Source organism: Misgurnus anguillicaudatus, chromosome 23, assembly GCF_027580225.2.
Source record: "Misgurnus anguillicaudatus chromosome 23, ASM2758022v2, whole genome shotgun sequence".
In the NCBI taxonomy this organism is placed as follows: domain Eukaryota; kingdom Metazoa; phylum Chordata; class Actinopteri; order Cypriniformes; family Cobitidae; genus Misgurnus; species Misgurnus anguillicaudatus.
Window position 1 is genome coordinate 15,239,490 of NC_073359.2, and position 15,236 is coordinate 15,254,725.

The 15,236-nt window shown below is 41.7% G+C and overlaps 1 protein-coding gene across 4 annotated transcripts in view; it reads right to left on the reverse strand.

Annotated features, from left to right (window-relative positions):
* Positions 1-15,236, reverse strand: part of map1sa (microtubule-associated protein 1Sa) — a 105,224-nt gene that overhangs the window by 72,997 nt on the left and 16,991 nt on the right. For all 4 annotated transcript variants that reach the window (XM_055217501.2, XM_055217499.2, XM_055217500.2 and 1 more), the window contains one exon: positions 15,035-15,136. Coding sequence is in view for 3 of the 4 variants with exons in the window: in XM_055217499.2 (XP_055073474.1) it covers positions 15,035-15,136 (102 nt within the window). In the remaining variant the exon portion in view is untranslated. The remainder of the gene's footprint in view (positions 1-15,034; positions 15,137-15,236) is intronic.

Here is a 15,236-nt window from a genome sequence, read left to right on the forward strand (position 1 = left end):
GGGGTTACGTGAGTAACCTAAGCGTTCCCTTTCAATACGGTTCACTTCGCATTGCGTCAGTTAGCTGACGCTATGGGGGAACGTAATCCCATCACGCCGTGCATACACAACGTACAGAAGGGCCTTACCGGAGAGACACTGCGTGTGGCCCTATACCTGGCATATTCACAGCTTTAAAGCAAATGTGTAAGCACCATATAAATGTTGACGCGCACACGGTGGGGTTTTAAACGCACCGGGGGCACATAACATAGCACAAGACGGCGAGATACCGAGCGCGCCGCGGGTGTGCGAGATAAGTAAATTCAGAGTCACGTTGGTGAGCTCCCTGAGCGCACCGTGGTGTACACATAAAACGCATGAGCGTGCATGATTGAGCCGAGAGAACCTGCGCTCGTAGGGCAGGGACGTCTAAGCTGTACAATCTGACAACGTAGACGGCGAAGACCAGCCGGCCTTGTAGCAGATATCAAATATAGATGCCCCTGTAGACCTAGTCCATGAAAAAGCCAAACTCTCACAGAGTGGGCTCTAAATAGGACATAGCTCATAGAGGGGCGTGAGCCAGTGCGATGGTTTCAACGATCCATCTAAATAACCACTGTAAGCAACAGACATACATAGTGAGTGATCTGCGAAGCTCACGATCGGCCGATCTGACTATAATATGCGGCAGAACGGTTCGTAGCGTGGGATTATACAAATACCACAACAGTGTGAACCCAGGTGCGCCCGAGCGCATCGGGATGCATATAGGTAGTATTATAGTGCACAGATCGGTGAGCTGTCCAAGTGCGCCGTAAATGTGTATTGACTATAAATTGCACCGGCACAGGTGAACACTTGAATACATCGTGAATGCATATAGATGAATCAGAGTGTTATAATGCACAGGCCGGCAAGATTCTCAAGCGCGCCGTCATGTGTTCTGATAATAAGTTGTGCGCACACGGGTGAACCCTTCAGTGCACCGTGAATGCGTATAGATAAATCAGTGCACAGAACGCGCCGTGAATGTGTACAGATATGATTGATGAACGTACGGTGGGCACTCAACGCACCGTGAACGTACACAGATGAACAACAATGTATGTATGTGTCACAGCCGTGTATACAGATGAGCTATTCCGAGCGCATCTTTAGTGTATACCGAAATGTTATAGCGTGCATATGCGAGCTTCTCTAAGCGCACGGTGGACGCATCTAATTAAAACCCATATCGTGCATACAGGTGAGCTTACGCGGCGCACCTTTAATGCAACAAACCTCAGTAGTGTGCGAAGCAGGGATGTCGAAGCTGTAAACTGACAACGTGGACGGGCGGGGACCAGCCGGCCGTGTCACAAATGTCAATAAGAAACTTCTATGACCATGCCCGAGGATCTAATCCATACATGTAGTAGACTTCATTGTCACAGAAGGTGATAACGTCAACGATCCATAAATAACCTGTATTGACAGGTGCGCTGGTGAGTGATCTGTGACGCAGATGAACAGCTGATCGTCTGATGTACGTCAGACGTATCTGTCATACAGGACCTTGGACAGTTCCAGAGCGCTGCGCCTCAGGCACCGTCCGCATCTGAGAAATGACAGGCTTATGAATAAAGTGAATGGTCGGTCATAAAAGCGTGGTTAGCTGTTATCACCGCCACATATACACATATACATATACACACACACACACACACACACACACATATATACGCAGGGGGAGAAAGCCGCTGTGCACGAGCCTCTGTAGTGAGGAGAAAGCTGTTCCACCTACAATTCGCGGGGGGTTTAGACTTTTCGCTGTCACTAGACAGAATAGATCAGACTTTGCATAAGGACGCCTCGCGAAAGGGGTCCTAGCAGCTCGTGTCAACGTGTCATAAGGCACGTAATGTAGGTCATGTCCCACGGGTGCAATCTCCACACGCCCGTTGTAACGGGTTAATATGTCTGCATCTTGGTAGCACGAGATGCGTATCACTCTGATTGAACACAGCTTATAAAGCGATGCAACGAGTTTATAAAGGAGATGACTCGCCAGCTTGTACAGGGGGTGAGATCTCAGTCTGGTTCGGTAAATAATGAAACCACCGTAGTTTGCCCGACCGCATTATCACAATAACACGGTCGAGAGTGCTGCAGTGCTAAAATCATCCCCTTAATGGACCGTATGTACAGTACAAGGTGATTGATATGAGACAAACGGGCGTTCCACGCGCCGAAGGCTGATTGCCGTCGTAAAGCGTGTTCAACCCACAGCAGATGCTGGCGATCTCGTAATGGTAGCACTTCATGCAGCTGTGTGTAACTTAAGCATAAGCTTCCCGGCCGTCAGCTCGGGGCGGGACCTTTGCTTAGTCAAACTGAAGTGGACTTATGAACAGAATGCCACGATATTCAGCTTTCTGAGGCTCGTTAGAGGGGTACGTGAGCCCGTCTTAAACGAGATGTCGCGCGTCTGACTGTGCGTGCGCTTTGAGCTTTCAAACTTATTGTGGTGGGTAGCAAGCTCACTTGAGGTTGATATTACCCTTAATATCTCCGAGTATTGGAGCGGAGGTGTGAGCGTCTTCGGATCCGCTGATATAAATCAGCTATATGGCCGAAAAACGTCATAAACCGCTTGGCTGTAAGCCTTTGAGTGGCCGCCGGAGAGGGCGCGATTCAAATGCTTGGAGCCATGCAAAAGTCTGAGGCTGCCGTCTCTCTAGGAAGAGAGAATGACAGCCGTAAGACCGTGCTCGTTTGCGCCGTCAGCATCGTAGCGGAGAAACTGAGGTGGGCTGCGAGCGAATTTTGCAGAAAGGTGTTAGAGACACCGTACAGCCGTGGGGGGTCAATAGGGATGCAGCGATTATAGATTTTGATGGTACGGTTATAGTCTGATAAATAATCACGGTTGTACGGTTATTAAGGATTCATTTATTTTACAACATTAATGTATAAAATCACATTAATAAATTTTTTAACAATTGCCAAATTCTTCTGTATTTTCAGTTTGTGTATTTGTGACCCGTCACGGAAACCAGGGACACAAGTCGGCAGCACAAGTTTCGAGAAAATGAGAAACAAAGTTTTTTTTTTCAAAATTTGTGATTTTCGTTTTATTGCAGAATCTGTTAGTTGAGATCACGAAGAAGCCTCTCCATGTTTGAGATAGCAGTTTATGTATATTTAAAAGCGTACATTTTGCGGTTAAAATAGGCTTGTTTTCCGGAGATTCTAGCGTGCAGCGGGGGGGGGCGTCATTGTCTGTGTGTATATTTACATACTGTATAAGCTTGTGTTTTCGGGTTAACGAAAAGTAACGTTAAAAGTGCTGTTTATTTTTGCATTTTGTCATTCGGACTTCTGTAATAAAATACTACATATGATGGTAGAACCTCTGTATCTCAAAACGGCTTTACAGGGGGTATGGCTTAGCTAAATGAGATGTAAATGAGCCCTATTGTCTCTCCAGCAAGGGAAAAGGGAAAGTGTTAACTTTTTTCTTTCTCAAATTTCTCAGCATTCTCTTTCTTGAATGTGTTACATTCAAATGGCCACAACTTCTCCAAATCTTATCAGATTTCCATGTGTTACACATTGTTGGAAAGCCTAGAATCTGCACTTTCCGAATCTATGAATAACTCAAAATGCCCCAGATCCGACTTGTGTCCCTACTTTCCGTGACTGGTCACATTTTTCTACAATTCTTGGACAAATGATAATAATAATAACTTAGCTGGCTTTGACTTAAACATTATAGGTGTCTTTTAAAACCTGTAGGCTATTCATTTTAATGATCTTTTGAATAAATGTAATTTTACATTTGGACTGAACCCATCGCAGAGAGGAAGTCTGCCGTGAGGCCCGCGGTTTTGCCGTTTATTAAAAAGGGCAGAAAAACCGTGTATATAATAATGTACCAATATTCAGCGCACTGATATAGGACGGGACTGAATACAGGGAGGTATTCAGGCCTCAGTATATTAAACAAATTCGTTCTAAACCATAGAGAAATGACCGGGCAGACGAGTAGTGAGCTTTCCGAAGTGAGATAGACTCAGGCCGGTTAAGCTCTATAATAAGTGTTTTAGTGCTCCAATAGACCTCACCACTGCGGGGAAAGGAGCGAGGGACTCCGGGAGCGTGGAGCACGAGTGGCTGTGCTATGACAGGGAACAGGGGCAGATGTGTTTGCTTGTCGTATGCATCTATCTAGTTCTACGGTTCCCCCGCTTGTTCATCTCAACAAGAGAGGAACGGCAGAGGGGAGCAGCAACACAGACAGAACAGCCATGCGTCGTATGAACGGTATCACCCGATGCACTCGGGGGATTCATATATGTGCCAGAGATCTCGCCACTGAATGTGAGAGGAGCGAAGGGACTCTGTAAGCATGAACGGTTGCGATGTGACAGAACACAGGGGGGGTTAGTCCATGTGTGCTTGTCTATGCATCCATCTAGTCTCATGGCTCGCCGTGTGTTCATCCCGGGGAGAGAGGAACAGCAGGGGGAGCACGAAACATGGATAAGACAACCGAAGCATATAAGCGCGGTCCCGGCGTGGGAGGTGCCAGACCGGTGACGCGCTCGGGGGAAATTCATAGCAGGGAGGCTCACTCAAGCCGCTGTGCTGGACGCTATTACAACAGCGCCTGCTCTTTTAGCTTACAGCTTTATATTAAAAATATTGATCTTACCGGGCGGCCGCAGGGGAGATCTCGTCAGGCATGTGTCCGCTGCACAGGGCTTGTACCACAGCAAGCGAAGGCTATCTTCGGTTCTCGGCCGGAAAGCGGCAGGGGAAGACGCTAGACCTGGATTCTGCTGTCTTCGGTTCTCAGCCGGAACGGCAGGGGAAGATGCTAGGCCTGGACTCCGCTGCAGGGCTTTTGTCGACGGCGAGGTAAGGCTTCTTCTTCTTCAGAGCAGCGAGAGGTTCGCGCTGAAGGAGAAATTAATGAGCTCCTGACGCTTGAACCGCGCTTATATAAGGACGTGTGCATCCCGCGCACGGGTTCAAACGTCATTGGTCTGTACTTTGTACAGACGTTAACCACTAGGCTTCAGTCACGGAGTAAACAGGAGTTTCCCCATAGCGTCAGCTAACTGACGCAATGCGAAGTGAACCGTATTGAAAGGGAAGATTAAGATGTCATACAACTATGAATAAACGTTTACAATTTCCTCAGCCTCTAAACTTTCATTGCTATTAACTGTTTTCCTTTTGTTAAGTACATTTTCTGTTGCATTAAGCAGGTTTCACTTTCAGGTGCACAGGCTTTGCAAACTCTGGATAAAACACAAAGTTTAAACCAAGCATTGTCCAACATCTGATCCTGATCTAAACCAGTTTGGATTTATCTGGATTTGTCGACTCCAAACTTACTCTGAATTCTGAAAATTAAGAGTTTGTTGTTCAAATAGCTTTATGCAACAGACCACAGCCTCAGTAGTATATTTAAAGAAAACAACATAGAAAAAATTATTTTTTTCTATACATTAACTCACTGGGGCTCTGTGCAATATGCCATTTAATACAACCAAATGTAATATCTTTATTAAGATGATATGCGGACAACATTCAACTTTAGGAAATAAATTAGTTTATGACTTGACAAAGTAACTGAGAAAAATGCATTATTATTTATTTAGGGCGAGGTAAGGCTTCTTCTTCTTCAGAGCAGCGAGAGGTTCGCGCTGAAGGAGAAATTAATGAGCTCCTGACGCTTGAACCGCGCTTATATAAGGACGTGTGCATCCCGCGCACGGGTTCAAACGTCATTGGTCTGTACTTTGTACAGACGTTAACCACTAGGCTTCAGTCACGGAGTAAACAGGAGTTTCCCCATAGCGTCAGCTAACTGACGCAATGCGAAGTGAACCGTATTGAAAGGGAAGATTAAGATGTCATACAACTATGAATAAACGTTTACAATTTCCTCAGCCTCTAAACTTTCATTGCTATTAACTGTTTTCCTTTTGTTAAGTACATTTTCTGTTGCATTAAGCAGGTTTCACTTTCAGGTGCACAGGCTTTGCAAACTCTGGATAAAACACAAAGTTTAAACCAAGCATTGTCCAACATCTGATCCTGATCTAAACCAGTTTGGATTTATCTGGATTTGTCGACTCCAAACTTACTCTGAATTCTGAAAATTAAGAGTTTGTTGTTCAAATAGCTTTATGCAACAGACCACAGCCTCAGTAGTATATTTAAAGAAAACAACATAGGAAAAATTATTTTTTTCTATACATTAACTCACTGGGGCTCTGTGCAATATGCCATTTAATACAACCAAATGTAATATCTTTATTAAGATGATATGCGGACAACATTCAACTTTAGGAAATAAATTAGTTTATGACTTGACAAAGTAACTGAGAAAAATGCATTATTATTTATTTAGGGACAGACAGACCAATGAATAGACCAATCTTAGACTCAGGAGAGAGTATTAGCGTAGTGTACGCACTTTTCTTAGTGACGTATGACAAATTCGGAGGGCAGGGGCACAGAGCAGCAGCAGAGAAACTCTGTACGCTGCGTAAGCTCTCATCCTGAATGCGCATCACTCCAAAATGGCGGCGCTACCGGAAGGTAGTTTATAACGTTAATAACATTTTAAATATGGATATTTCTACAACAACACCACACGGATTACCCACAGAAGACCTTTGTTTATCATCCTGGAGCCGTTTGGATTTAATTTGTGAAGGATGGACGCACTTTTTTGGACTTGAAGGTCGTGGACTATTGCTGGACCCCATAACATTACATTTAATGAACAGAAAGATCTAAAATATTTTCTAAAATATCCGAAAATGTGTTTGTCTGAAAAACGATGGACATATGCAACTCGGACAGCTTGGGGGTGAGTAAATCATGGGTTTAATATCGTTTTTGGCCGAACTATCCCTTTAACTGTCATTTGGCACCATACAGTATTTTGATTACAATCATAATCATCAGAGACAAAACAGTCAAAAGTAGTTTAAACAACCGGCATCTCTACAAAATGTAAACTACAGGAGATTTAGCCTCTTTATGACATTCTATGAAAAAAAAATTCCAATGTGTTTGTGTATAATCTATATTTGTTTGTTTTTGTGGACAAGAAGAACAGACTGAATGTTTAATTGGTGAAAAAAAGTAAGGGAAAGTTGTGTTGTTTTATTGTCACCAAGTAAAAACGGTGACGCCATACTGTCCAAACTACCTAATGTTTTTAACATAGCTAATAATCAACATTGACATGTGATCCCATTTAGAACACTACCAATACAGATTTGCTAATCTGGATCAGGGTGATCCAATCCAATTTTGCTTTGAAAAAAACAGGACAAATAAGAGATGGTTTACCTGATCCTGGATATCAAAACATGGGATTTCCAAATCTGGATCATTTTGAACAACTGGCCCAATGTGTTGGGTAATTGATTGGTTTTACTACTGTTACAACCATGGTTCACATTTAAAAGGTTTAGATGAGAGATTACATATTCTTGCCAGTAGCAGCTAATCAAAAACATAATGCTTTTTAAAAAGCGATAAAATTAATATTGAACAAAATTAAGTTTAGTGTGTTGGTGTAGCCCTCCACAGCAGTCCCAGTTTCTCATACAGCCATTTGTGAAAATTTAATTGCCCACCCCTAAACTAAGGTGTACCGTGCCTGTGGCCCAAGATGGGACAGGCCCTCCCAGCAGAGGAAAAGTCTTTCTGAACATGTGTAAAATTAGAGCTGTCGTGAGGGGTCGACACAATCGACTGCTTTGACGATGATAATTAGTCGATTTTATTTATATTTATAGTCGATTCTATTATTTTACCTTTTAAATTTTGCTCTCACGCTTAAATACCAACCGTATCCTCCACAACACTAGGAGGCGTGAACCTTATGTCTTTCGCCATCTCCGCAGTGGGCTGACTGGGCTCAGTAAGCAACAGTTTCCAAATGATAAAGCGGGGTCAAGTGCAATGTCAAATGAGTAAGTTAGAAAAAAAGTTATCAAATGCCGAAGGGGTCTAAAAAATGGGAGTACTTTAGGTTACCTGCTAATAAAAGGCTGGTTTGTAAACTCTGTAAGGTTTCGTTGGCATATCACAGTAGTACCAGGTCAATGCCTGAACATCTGAAGAGCTGCCGGAAAATGCAAAGCTACTGTAATTTTTGGTAAATTAACTCATCCGTTTAGGCAGCGCTATTAAAATCTGCTGTTATTTTTAAAGAAAAAGTCGCAAGGACTGGAATTGATTGATCATTTCGATTGATCTGTGCCTGCGTTTGATAATGTTCTTCAAATGTAAAAGAAAAGTCCAGAATGAAACCCGTGCATCACTTTTAGGTCAGTTCACATTCTGTGAAAATGTATAGCTTTGGCTGCTGACAGAACCAACTTATCTGCATGATTTAAATTATATAAATTGGTACATTGTTATACTATGTAACTTCAGTCGTTTAAATGACATTGTGCTGCGTTGCGTTTTGAAGCATTGTAAAGATATCTATGCTAAATGCTTTGTTTGCTTTGTATATGCTAATAATTACACTTATTATTTAAATTAACAAAACCTGCTTAAGTGAATGCTTGAGTGTTAAATCAATCAAACAACTGTATTATCGAGAACATAACCATACATACCAACTTTTGCTTTTGTTAAAGGACAAGTTCGGTATTTTACCCTTAAAGCCCTGTTTTCAGATTGTTTATGATGAAATAGAACGGTTTTGACTGAAATTACCCCCCACCTCTACAATGGCTGCATAGGTGCACTGGAACAATCCTTTGTAAAATGCATTAAACTTTCATTTACAAAGACCTGAAACTCACGAGTGGTCAGGGGTGTTCACTGATATGCTCACACAAACAGGGCCGGTTCTAGATATTTGGATGTAAATTTTATGTTGGAGGCCCTCACACCCCTCTAATTTTCAGAATTTTTTCTACCCTGTAAGAAATCATTTAAGCACTACAGTGATTAAACATGTTTTCCCCATTACTTTTCTGTTTTATCAAGTTAACAAATTGACTAAATTTATGTTAAAATTTAATTAGAAATTATGCAAAACCACATGTGTTAAATATTTTAAGGCAGGTCAAATTAGTTTGGTTGTTGTGGATGCAGTAATTTATTTAAAACACCAACTTTTTGAGATTACACAGGATTACAGTTTGGCTTTTTCCAAAAGAGGAAATTAAAAAGACAACACTACCTTGCAAAAACCCTAACTGTAAAATCCTACAGATGAACACCTCCTAGAAAACTGTTGTTGTTTTTTATTTTAGCTGGGTATGAAGAGGAATTCCCCTCTTACTGCGGGTTATCTATCAGACTGGATATATGCATTTCCTTTTATACCTTAAATATCCATACAAATCATCAAGAAATATGCATCATGTTTTCATGATTTGAAAACTAAAATAAAGCTAAGCTAAGTTTGGTCAGCTGCAGAGATTTGAATGCTGTTCATCTAGGCTTCTTTAACTTCACGAGGCGCTGCAAGAACCGACAGGTAGATTGTCGGACTAGTGCACATGGATTTAGCAGTTATGGAGGCCCCAGGCATTTGTCTACTCTGCCTATAGGTAGCGCCGGCCCTGCACACAAAAATCGCTGCAAAAGATGCTTTCCAACAAGTTTTATCGTAGTTTTTGTCCAACTCCATTGACTTGTATTAGATGTGCTGTGAGGTACGGTATTACTCCACGCCGGGAACATTGTTTGTATTCTTGCAATTGGCAAAGGTGGATTATCACCTTTATAACTGGGCTGGAGTGTCTATTATTCAAGCTCTCAACGGAAAAATGTACAAGTGTGAGGCGTTTGGAAAAATAGGTCCACAAGTTTACAATGAATGGTAAAACAGCTGTTGGAAATAGGGGTTGAACTGTACACAGAAGTCACGGTTCGGTTCGTACCTTGGTTCAGGCGTCATGGTTCGGTTCAATTTCGGTACAACGGAAGGAAAAGCAAAAAAAAAAATGCAGAAGGCAAATTTTTTTAGTGCTAAAGATAATCTTAAAAACATAGGTGTCCTTATCTGTGTTATTGTGAGATGTCATGAATATAAACTGAAAAGCATTTAACAAATCTCGTATAACAAAAATGTATAAACTTGTACTCATCTTTCATACAAAGATGGGATTCAAATGTATTACAAGTTACCTAAATACATTTTTAAATTACATTTTAGCACATTTATTTCATATCAATGTACTAAAGAACAAAAAAAATGTAGGCTTGTAGGACGCATTAATAGGTGTGTACGACTTCATGAGGCGCTGCAAGAACTGACAAGTGGATGACGTCAGAGTAACCTGAGAGTGATTTGAAATCAGCCTCCTCCGCAAGATTTCTCGCGGCACTCTGATGCTGATGGCGCTGCGTAAAAAACTGAAAGCAGCTGAACTCGACAGAACTGCCCTGCGTATGCCTCCGCTTTGTCCATTAATTGTATATAGCAGGACAATTTATCTCCTACTTCTCAGCGTGAGAAATACAAGGTGTGGCGTGTAAACTGACTGAAATGCGCGTGTCTCATGGTGAATGCGTGAGACTTGAGAGCCCTGATTAGATGTATTTCCACTCACATACCCAACAACTGCTGAAAACGCAGACACAAAGTCCTCATCTTTTCCACCACTCTCTCGCCTGTACTACTATAACTCTAAGATCGCATGTTTGGGAAAACTTTAAAGAGGCCGGCGGATCCTCACCACCATTTGCCATACTCGCTGTTGCTGCTATCTGACTGACTCACTTGCTCACTCGACCGTCAACCTGACAAAAAACTGCAGAGTGCCAGAGAATGTATATAACCACTTCATATAGAGATGTTATTCATATTTCGTTCAAATGTTTAATATATCTGCTGTTCATATGTTCATTTAGGGCTGCACGATTAATTGAAAAATAACTGAAACCGAAATTCAGAAACTTTAACCGACCCTATTTTATTGTGTCGGTTATTTTCGGTTTTTAATCCTGTTAATGCTTTCCCTTTAAAACATACTACCGCGTGTGAGGTTACGTGGCTCCGCCCCATCCAGTCGGTAGCATAGAGACACATGGAGGAGAACTCAAACACTGTGTTAACTGAGCAGATCATCTAGTGCCAAAGAAATACGAAGTAGTCGCGCATGTGCGGGCCCCGTGATAAAACGGAATGCGCGATCGGGTTTTTACAGCAAATTTGCAAGACGCATAAAAGTTTTATGTCACCTTGCGCTCAGTTGAATCTACCGTTGAGTCGATGCAGCCCAGCGTAAAGTCAACACATAACTCAGAACCGCGAGAAGACGCAGGAGCGCCCACGCATGTTTAATTAAACATGGCAGAGATGAGAGAGAAAGAACGGGAGAACTTCTAGTCTACATTAACACCAGAAACATTATAGATGAGAGTAAAGGTCTTAGACATCGCTGCCCAGTTAAGGAAAACTGAATAGAAGACAAGAAACGTGTAAAGGATACAATGTGTATTACCATGCCACTCATCTCATTATCTGGATATAACTTATTGTATATGTATGTATTTTATGGCTAGAATTAGTCATGTGGGTTGTATGAATCTTTGGTTCATAAGTTCCTGTGCATAATAACATATGCAGCAACTGCATTTGGTCAAGTCTATTTAGTATTTTTCAGTAATGCAGTTATTTTGGGGGAAAATGTGAATAATTGCATTGCAGGCTGATTTAAGGTTTGCCCTAAATTTTTCAATCAGGGGGTACAGTACTTCTAATAACAAAAAAGTTAGTCTGGAGCCCCGAATTACTAGACTTTTAAAAAAAATAAGTTATTTATTTTCTATTTTTTCAAGAAACTTGCGGTATACAGTAAACTAAAATGTGATTTTCAAGCAATGTGTGCTTTGATTTCAGTTGAAGTCAAAATGTTCAATAAATAACCTTAACAACTAATACTTTCCTTTTCACTTAATTCTTTTAAAATCACAAAGATAACAACAAATGCCCTTTCAATAGAAAAATATATCCCACCTTTAATATCTGAGCATATTTAAAATTCAAATCATGCCAGTGAACTATGAGCCAAAAAAATAATAATAATCGCTCATTAATCGTAACCGATGTCAAATGTTAAATTAACCAAGGTTTTGATTTTAGGTCAAATCGTTCAGCCCTATGTTCATTTATTAGTGTGTTATATGATTACAATGTTGTCCCAGTTTTAAAATAAAGCACAGCAATGAGATTTGAGAGTGTTTCTCCCTTTTCAGGAAAAGTACCGAAAAAAGTATCGGAACCGCAATGCTTGTCTTGGTATCGGCACTGAAACAAAAATGTTGGTATTGTGACCACACTAATGGAAGCTGTTAAACATGTTTCACCTCGACGGGACCCGACCGTTTTCACTGTCGCAGTCCCGTTCGTCGTCTGCTCCCAGGCAGCCTCGGCTTCCTGCTGTGATGGCCTCGCCTTTAATCATCGAAGATGGCCGGCCCCCAAGAAGATCTACAGCACAATCTAGGTTCCTAAGAGGCATGTAGAGGTTAAAACCACACAGACCGCGCCTCATCTCTCAATTGAGAAGGCAGGGAACCTGCAGGTAATCTCGGTTTCCCTTGAGTGTGTGGAGATTGGACTGAGTACTCCCATGTTATCTTGAGACTTGGGCATGTAGATGGGCCGAAAGTTCCTACCATTCCCTTTAGGGATCAGGTGGTGAACTTGCATGCGCTCCCCTTCGGGGGGAAAGACCCAACCCTTTCATTGTTTTGTTTGGGGCATGCTGCGCCTTTACCGGGGACATGTGGAACTTCACAATTTCCGATCAGCTCTTTTGTCTGTTATTGGGGGACAGCAGACGAGGGATGCTGTCTCCAAACAGAGGTTGATGCAGAATGGTGCACTGGATCGTGGACACCATCATTTTGGTGTAACAATCTCAGGAGCTGCCGTGTCCATTGGAGTGAAGGCTCACTCCACTAGAGGTGTTGCCTCCTCTTAGGCACTGGAGCAAGGCGCCACTCTAACAGACATCTGTAAAGCTGCGGGTTGGGCGACACCCGATAGGTTTGCACGATTTTACAATCTTCGTGTGCAACCAGTCTCAGCCCGGGCCCTCCAAGGTGGTACAATTTAGCCTGGTGGCTGGCTAGGTGTCTCGCTTGCCTTTACACCCTCTCCTTTTCTTAGGAGAGTAGGGTTCTATGCCAACATGTCCTTTCGGATGAAGGAGATGGTACCTTTCCGTCATTGCTCAGTGTTTCGGAAAGCCAGAGCAGTCTTTATGTTTGAATGGTGCATGCCGTCTCCTTTTATCCACGTAAGTGTGGGCGGAGACTGGTATGCAAATACCATTCACGCAATTTTTTATAGAAATTTCAATGCTGTTTTACACAAGTCAAACAAGATTGGCTCTCAAGAGCACACCCCATACTGTTGTCATCGACACAACTTCTTGTTCCCTTCATCAGGGAACCGTGGTTACATACTTAACCGAGACGTTTTACCCATTTCTGTTAAAATAATAGAAAAATACTGTGACAGGGTAATGTAGTAAAATTATTGAAAATCAATATAATGATTACAAATAAGCTAATACAATTTTGTTGGAATTTAGAGCAAGATTTCCGGGTTCAGAAAATCTTAAAGCTGCCAAAATTTACACATCATACAATGGTCTGCCACAAGGATTTAGAATAAAAGGTACCTGATATTCTTAATATTAATAATTTAGTCAGTCTAAGTCGGACTAGGGTTGTGAAAGGTACAGATTTAAAGGGAAATTCCGCCCTAAAACGGAATTTAGGGTGTTTTTTCGTTGTTAACGAGTCAAACTTTCATTTAAAAGCATATTTATGACTGAAGAGCAACATTTAAGATATTTAAGATGTTCGTTTTCTGGTAAACTGGCCTTTGAATGGGAGTGAATAGGGCATGTCGCATGAGTGCACAAAATCTCTATTTTTACAACACTAAGAAGGCTCGACACAACGTGATACTTTACTCGAAGTATCACGTGGGTCTCTACACATGAACGCGAGCATTGAGAACATTGTTTGTGTACACAGATTTTAGTAAAAGCGAAAAGTTTGGAACAACTTACCGTGCTGTTAAACTGCGTCCCGCCGCCATCTTGCCAGTCATGAGCAATCGATCTCAGAATGCGACATAAGGAGGAAGGAGAGTAAAGATGGATAGCTCCTAAAGCATAGTTCCATATAAATGCACGGATAATTTGTTGTGTTGTCTCAAGTGAAAAACAATATTGACCCTGTAGTTGAAAAAGTAGCGTCCTATGGAGTCCATTCAATCGCATTCTGAAATCGATTGCTCATGACTGGCAAGATGGCGGCGGGACGCAGTTTAACAGCACGGTAAGTTGTTCCAAACTTTTCGCTTTTACTAAAATCTGTGTACACAAACAATGTTCTCAATGCTCGCGTTCATGTGTGGAGGCCCGCGTGGTGCTTCGAGTGGAGTGTCGCGTTGTGTCGAGCCTTCTTGGTGTTGTGGAAGTGGAGATTTTGTGCACTCGTGCGACGTGCCCTATTCACTCCCATTCAAAGGCCAGTTTACCAGAAAACGAACATCTTAAATATCTTAAATGTTGCTCTTCAGTCATAAATATGCTTTTAAATGAAAGTTTGACTCGTTAACAACGAAAAAACACCCTAAATTCCGTTTTAGGGCGGAATTTCCCTTTAAAGACATGGGTAGTAAAAAGGAACCGACTGGAGGATGAGAGTATTGACAGGCACAAACTGGCGGATGAGCTTATACTTTTTGCAATACATTCAAAAGATTATGTCAACTTTAATAAAAATGACTGATGTCACTGTAACAAAGTAGATATGGAATTTCTGTCATTTAAAAATTTCATCACATTGACAATTTCTAGAATGTTTATATATCAAATATTTTGGATAATTTGATAATATTCCAGATTGCAATAAAAACATTTGCGCGAGCCTAAACCCATTTTTTCAGAATTCTGTAGATTTCCCCAAAAACACAAAAGAGAATTCCATGTGCATCTGCCTGCATATGATAATAACAATGCACATATAATTTTCTTCTTACCTTTTAGGTCCTCAGAGAAGAATGCAGAGTGTCTTGAAATAAACAGTTTGAGTTGTTCATCTAGATTGCAAGCAGTCAGGTTGACATCCCATGAGCGTATACCTATGCAAAAATAAAACCAGCCATATCAATACAGAGTATTACAGGCAAAAAAAGAAACTTTCTCCACCTTGAGGTTGGCAGAATCAGCCCAGCAAGGAAG